Raw genomic sequence first — 6,864 nt, 5'->3', positions numbered from 1 at the left:
GAGCGTCGTATTCTGCTGCACCACCATCTGGCCTCAATGGTGGTTTTGGGAACTAGGGAGACTGAGAAGGGCTGAGTTATCACCTTGCCCAGAATTCTCAGAGGGAGACAAGCCCTCCTGAACTGGGTAGTCTGTGGAAAAATGGGCTAGCTCAGAGAACAAAGTGGGGGCTTCTCCTGCCATCATTTCACTCAGTCCCACTTCCATCTCCTCTCCTGCTCCTTCCATCCTATCTCACCCCAGCACTTTCTGCTTTATGACCTTGCTTTGTCCAGGGAGCAGCCAGGTGACTCCATTTGGTGCGGCTCCTCTTGCACCTGCCAGTCAGCCAACCAGCCTCCTAGGACCTGGGGTGTCAGCTGGAGGGATCCCTGGCAGGTAGGTCTGGACACTGAGGGCAAGAGAGCAGGCCAGAAACACTGGCCTTGCTTTCAAGCCTACCCAGTCCTTCTAGCCTACCCTCCTTTCCCTCACACCCCCTCTTCTGCCTTGAGAGCAGGATGGGTTGGTACCTCTTGATCCCTTCCTCAGCTTATCTCCTTGGTCCTGAAGGACATCCACATTAACTTCTCTCCCCATTTTGCAGCATCTTCAGGATGGCTGCCCAGGTCCCCACACTCCAGTCTGCCACAACAGGCGGCAGTGGCAGCACTGGGCTTGCCTTCGGAGGTGAGTCCTATCTGTGGAGACCCAAGAAGGGGATCCAAGGTTGGGGGAGACTAGGTCTCTGGACAGAAAGAGGAGGACATAGGCAAGATTTAGAAGAATGCTCACTCATCTCAGGATGAGGCCATGAGAAATAAAGTAACCTCCTCTTTATCCCACCTCTACCTATTCCAGCCTTCACCAACCCTTTCGCAGCCCCTGCAGCCCAGCCCCCGCTGCCTTCGACCAACCCATTCCAGCCCAATGGCCTGGCTCCAGGTAAGCCTCCAGCACTGTTCCCTGCCCTGACCTTTTCAGATTCTCTTCAGGGCACAAATTCCCTGCCGCTCTCGCCATTAGCCCTTCATCTCACTGTCAAGAAGAGTGGTGGGCAGCCCTGGTTCTTCCTTGTCCACACTTCAGTAGCCCAGGCCAGTCCCATTTTCAGTTCCAGGCCACCTAGTGGCTTAAAAGTAAAAGTGTCCGGGACCAGCAGTTAGCATAATGGCAATGTCGCTGGACTCCCATGTAGTCGACTGCGGTTCACATCCTGGATCCGGTGGCTTAAAACTCACGCCAGACGCGTGTGTGTGCGTGCCCAAGATCCTGAGAGGAGAATGAAGGAGAATGGATTGCGGCGTGGCCATCCCCCCTGGGGGGTGATTTCTCACTTTCTGTCTCTCTCTCTCTCCGTCTGTCTGGCGAGCGCACGCGCCCTATAGCGAAAACCTCTCAAAAAAAAAAAAAGTGTCCAAGTCACAGAATCAGAAGTTTAGAATCAGAACAAAACAGACTGCTACTTACTGAGCCAGTTCTGCAGGTTGTTTCAGTGGCAGTGAATGTCCTGTCTCCAGCCCTGGTCATGCCCCTGTGGATGCCCAGCCCTCCCACCTGCTGTATTCCAAGCATAAGCCTAAACTGGAAACTATGGCCAGTTCCCTGTCCTCAAGCTAGTCTGCTGTCTCCTCTCACCGGGCCTTACCCATCTCTGGCTTTCTCTCTTCAAAGTCATGCTTGTCGAGGCCGATCTACCCCCCACTCAGCGAAAACCTCTCAAAAAAAAAAAAAAGTGTCCAAGTCACAGAATCAGAAGTTTAGAATCAGAACAAAACAGACTGCTACTTACTGAGCCAGTTCTGCAGGTTGTTTCAGTGGCAGTGAATGTCCTGTCTCCAGCCCTGGTCATGCCCCTGTGGGTGCCCAGCCCTCCCACCTGCTGTATTCCAAGCATAAGCCTAAACTGGAAACTATGGCCAGTTCCCTGTCCTCAAGCTAGTCTGCTGTCTCCTCTCACCGGGCCTTACCCATCTCTGGCTTTCTCTCTTCAAAGTCATGCTTGTCGAGGCCGATCTACCCCCCACTCCCCCTCCACCCCCAGGCTGCCCCTTCTGCTTCTCTTAAACCTTGAGGTCCCAAAGAGAAAACAGCTACTGGAGCTGACCCCTGGGACCAGCCTGGGGCTGAGTGCTTTCCATCATTGTTTTCTTTTCCCAGTAAGCCCTATGAGATAAGTTTCATCACCATTTTAGAGATGAAAGAACTGAGGCACAGAGAATTGTTCTTTTTTATGCAGCTTATTAAGTAGCAGAGAGTGGATCCCAGTTCTGGACCAGGACCGTGTTTATCCCTAACCTGCTGACCTTGCCACAAACCCCTAGGGGCAAGAAAAGCGTAGATTGATGTGTTGCATAAGAAGGTAGAGGGTTCCGTGGCTCACTCAGGATCCTTCTGCTGTGTGGCTCCGATAGGGAAAAATTATATCCCACTCCCTTATCTTGGAGGAATTTAAGAAAAACTGCCCCTATTACCTTCCAGAAGTTCACAAGAGCCTCATGTCTCACTCCACAGGGCCCAGCTTTGGGATGAGCAGTGCTGGGCCTGGCTTCCCCCAGGCAGTGCCACCCACTGGGGCCTTTGCGAGCACCTTCCCACCACCGCTGTTCCCCCCACAGACCTCTCTGGCTCAGCAGCAGAATGGTAAGAGATTGGGATGTACTCACTCTTGTGTGTCCACATATTCTCAGACATCGAAGCTAGTGCCCTCTTTGACCAGCAGGGGGCCAGGGAAGTAGCAGATTGACCTGTAGACTTTGACTCTGCTTCACACCTCTGCTCCCCAGTGTAGGAAGGCCCTCTTCCTATCTTACTGGGGAGCTGGCAAGTGCCTGTCCTCCAGGAAGGTGGAGCCCAGCTCATGTCAGCTGAGTTATTGCTCTTGCCTGCAGGCTCTTCCTTTGGGGACTTAGGATCAGCTAAGCTGGGGCAGAGGCCACTGAGCCAGCCAGCTGGGATCTCTACCAACCCCTTCATGGTGAGTGCTCCAGTGTCAGCTAAACTGTGGGGTAGGGAGGTGTGGGGTGACATCTTTCACCCTACAGGTTGGGGACAGAATCCTTCCAAAAGGCGGCAATGTGCAGTGGAACTGAAGTTCTGCTTTGTCCGGGCCAGGGACCATAGATTGGGCGTTGGGTCTCAGTTCTAGGCCATGTCATCTTCCACACTTCCTGCCCCTTCCATATGCCTCTTTTCTCCCTCACTTTCCCATTCCCTTCAGCACAGTAACTTTGAGAGAAAAGGGAATCCTTAACTGTGTTTCTTTGATGGCCTCCAGTTCTCCTCCAATCTAATAATTTTGTGTTCTTTTTTTTCCAGACTGGATCTTCATCAAGCCCATTTGCCTCTAAACCTCCAACCACCAATCCATTCTTATAGCATTGTGTCTTTGGGGGGCCTCTCTCCTGCTTTTTGGGGTCCCTCTACTCCCTAGAGCTCTAGTGACCACTTGCCTGTGTGCATTCTGTGGGTCTAAGACCAAGAATCGGCCTTGTTTTGCAGGGTAGGAGTCTGGGGATGGTGGAGGTGCTAATGCTTTGCTTGGGGCTTACAGATGACAGAGCAGCTTCCAGGTCAGCTGCCCCAAAGCTTTCTCCTTTCCTCCCTCCTTCAACCCCCATGCAGGCAGGAGGCCTAGGAGGACTGAAGGCAGGGCCTGACCTGGAACAGTGATGGTGTTGCATTATTTCTGAATTACTAATTATAATGGGAGTCCTCCTCTCCTGCTCTGGGTGTACACAGCATTCTCCTCACTCCCAGCCCCACGAATGGAGGAAGTTGTGGGCACAGGCTGACCGGCCTTCTCCCTTGGGAATAACTTCTCCCATGCTCAGCTTTCCAACACTGTGCTCCTCATGGCTAGGAACACAGTGGGGAAAGTAAGGGAAAGATGAGGCCTGCTGTTAACTTAGGGTCATGACCACACTGCCCTTGTGTCCAGCCTGCCCGGTGTATGCTTGCCTCCTGCCTCCTGCCTCCTGCCCTACCAAGGATGCCCTCCCTTGTTTTGCTTTCCCAGTCCCTCTCCCTCATCCTGGGCACCTGGGATGAATAGTTTTACCTGTGTCCTTACATTGCCCAACTCCTGTCAAGCACTTTAGTTAGCCATTGGTGTCAAGTTTGGATACCAGTGTTTTATATTTATACATAGAGAGACTTTTCTAATATAGCCTATTATATATATATATATATATATATCTACATCTACGCAGTTATATACATATATATACATATACATACATACAGACACACCCACCCAGCCATTCTCCCTCTCTCAGACAGCTCTTCTGTAGGGGAATGGGATACATCCTCGTCTGTGCCTCAACCATCAGTGCTGGAGCACCAGGGGTAGGGGGAGGGCAGCCATGTTTCCTGACTACCCCAGAACCTGGGTTTTTCCAGGGAGAGGATTTATGCAGCTGACTGGGGTTTGGATTTGTTGACAGACACACACACCCAGCCATTCTCCCTCTCTCAGACAGCTCTTCTGTAGGGGAATGGGATACATCCTCGTCTGTGCCTCAACCATCAGTGCTGGAGCACCAGGGGTAGGGGGAGGGCAGCCATGTTTCCTGACTACCCCAGAACCTGGGTTTTTCCAGGGAGAGGATTTATGCAGCTGACTGGGGTTTGGATTTGTTTTGTTTTTTGTTTGTTTTTTCTTTCTTTTTTCCACATGCCTCCCCTGCCCCCAAATCTCTGCACCAAAGCTATTTGCAGGCAATGTTGGAAAAGAACTGCATTTGAAAGAAAAAGAAAATGGCTCTCATGGTCTTGCTTTGGGTCAGCTGAAGGGGCCACAGGTCCTACAACTGATCCTTGACTTTGTTGTGGTCTGGACTGCCCAGGTCCATAACGATGCTGCCTTTGGCCAGGGACGTGGCGCTGCTAGACAGAAATAGCCTCTGCCTGAACCATAGTCTCATGTTCACAATGGGAAGGAGTACAGCGCTGGGGTGGGGCGGGGGGACTACACCCCTACAGGAGGTTGCAGTTGGGAAGATGTAGTGAGGGAGCATTTCTCACCAGGGCTGGGGGTGGGCAAGGAGGACTAGACCACACCTGGGTCTGGTCTGTTCTCAGCCTCTCCCCAGACTACTTCAATTGGATGTTTTGTCAACAGCCATGGTGTCTTGAGCTGTTTGTATGGTGACAAGACAGGCCGAGTGGGGTAAATACCACATTTGGCTGAGAAGAGGCCTAGGACTCAGCCTTGCTGATTAGCCCAAGGCCTGGAGAAACTCTTCCTGTTCCACCATTGCCCAGGAACTTAAGCCCTTTGGCTATTCATTCCTGAGATTTCTCTGGGTCTTCCACAGAAAACACCAAAGAGATGTGGGTATTGGGTTATCAGTTTTTTGACTTTGCAGATTTTTCTGGAAATATCTCTGCTGTTGCTATTTGCCCAACTGCCTCCTACCCTTTCCCCAGAATAAGCCCCCGTCCTTCCTGCATCTGTGTTCCTGCTCTCCTAGCCTCCACCCTCCTTCCACCCAGTGAGGTCTCCCAGGGTGGCCTACATCCTTTGTTCCCTGGATTGTTCATGTTCTCACTGTTCCTTTTCTCCTGGTAATTTAATTTGCCACCCTCAATTCTCTCTCTGTCCTCCCTATTTCACTTTCCCATTCTTTTCTTTCTGCTTAGAGTGAGGGAGAGGAAGGTTATGGTGTAGTGGGATGAGGAGCCTTTTTCATTTTCCCCCAGCTTCCTTCACCTTTTCTGACTCACAAAGCACAGAGGTTTGGAATCGAGGTTTAAAAGACGGAGCCGAAGACCTTTCTCTGTGTATTTCAGTCACACCCATGCCTGGTGCCTGGGCCTCCCTGTAGTCCTCCCTACTCTCCTTCCAGTCACTCTGTCCGACATGGACTTCAGCCAGCTCAGTGGCCGGGGCTGGATGACCAATCAGAGAAGTCATGCCAGGTCAGCCTCAGACCCTAGGGCAGGAAAATCAAGAGTCCTCTGGGCACAGGGCGAGGCTAGAACTGCAAATGCCTTTCTTGACATGGAATAGTCCCAGTCCTCAGGCCCCTTCCCTCCTCTATTGAGCCTCCTGTAGCTAAGTGGCACTCACACCCCTGTGGCTTCCTGATATACCCTCCCCCCACCTGCCACCCCCCAGCCGCACTCAGGGTTCATTGACAAGGTGGTTTAGAGATGGTCTCTGTGACAACAACTGTGATCTCACTAGGACTGGGGTGTTGCAAGGTGACCTGGTTGATGGAGAGCAGGGAAAAGGTATGAGGATACCCTCCTTGGGTAGGTTCAAATCGAGCCTAGGGGACTAGGGAGACAAGTACACAGCAGGGAAGTGGGCCCTACAGAAGGGAGCAAGACACTGAAGGGGACGGGCAGGCAGATGTGTTTTTTGTCCTGGCACTGTGCACATACAGGGTGCTATATCAAGGCCTTGGCCACACTGGGGGCTATGGTCATGCAAGTAGTCCAATTTAGGTGGCCACTTACAGATCCATTGCATACCTGCCTCCTCCCAGCCAACACACCTGTTGCTGCTCACCAGAGCTGTGAACATCTCTGCTCTTGAGGGGATTTGGCTGACCAGAGGGCACCTAGAGCAGGCCTTTGGCATCACTTCCCTACTAGCCAGATGGTCATCTTTGTCATATGGTTGGTTCTCTTCTCATTCTCAGCATGACCTTTGAAAAGGTGTTTGAGGATCCAAGATCATGCACATGGCACAGTGGCTTCTCCAGTATTCAGTTCACAAATAGGCCCCTTTCCTGGCAAGTGGAGGGTCCTGGCCCTCAACCTAGTGTAAGAAGAACTATTCAATACATTCCCTTGCTTCTGTTCTCTTGTTATAGCTTGCCCTTTACCTGAGAGACCTCCTCAGATACTGTCTTAATGGGGCAACACAATGGCCTC

General features: G+C 51.8%; 1 protein-coding gene across 3 annotated transcripts in view; it reads left to right on the top strand.

The window, feature by feature from the left end:
• Positions 1-3,743, top strand: part of AGFG2 (ArfGAP with FG repeats 2) — a 35,759-nt gene extending 32,016 nt beyond the window's left edge. For all 3 annotated transcript variants that reach the window (XM_006155713.3, XM_014590584.2, XM_006155711.3), the window contains 6 exons: positions 276-378; positions 587-669; positions 841-924; positions 2,494-2,622; positions 2,871-2,956; positions 3,298-3,743. In XM_006155713.3, coding sequence (XP_006155775.1) covers positions 276-378; positions 587-669; positions 841-924; positions 2,494-2,622; positions 2,871-2,956; positions 3,298-3,357 — 545 coding nt within the window. In that variant the 3' untranslated portion in view covers positions 3,358-3,743. The remainder of the gene's footprint in view (positions 1-275; positions 379-586; positions 670-840; positions 925-2,493; positions 2,623-2,870; positions 2,957-3,297) is intronic.
• The last annotated feature ends 3,121 nt before the right edge of the window (positions 3,744-6,864 follow it).

Source organism: Tupaia chinensis, unplaced genomic scaffold, assembly GCF_000334495.1.
Source record: "Tupaia chinensis unplaced genomic scaffold, TupChi_1.0 Scaffold000465_1, whole genome shotgun sequence".
In the NCBI taxonomy this organism is placed as follows: Eukaryota; Metazoa; Chordata; class Mammalia; order Scandentia; family Tupaiidae; genus Tupaia; species Tupaia belangeri.
The sequence above is the reverse complement of the archived record's forward strand: the minus strand, read 5'-3'. Positions and strand labels throughout refer to the sequence as shown.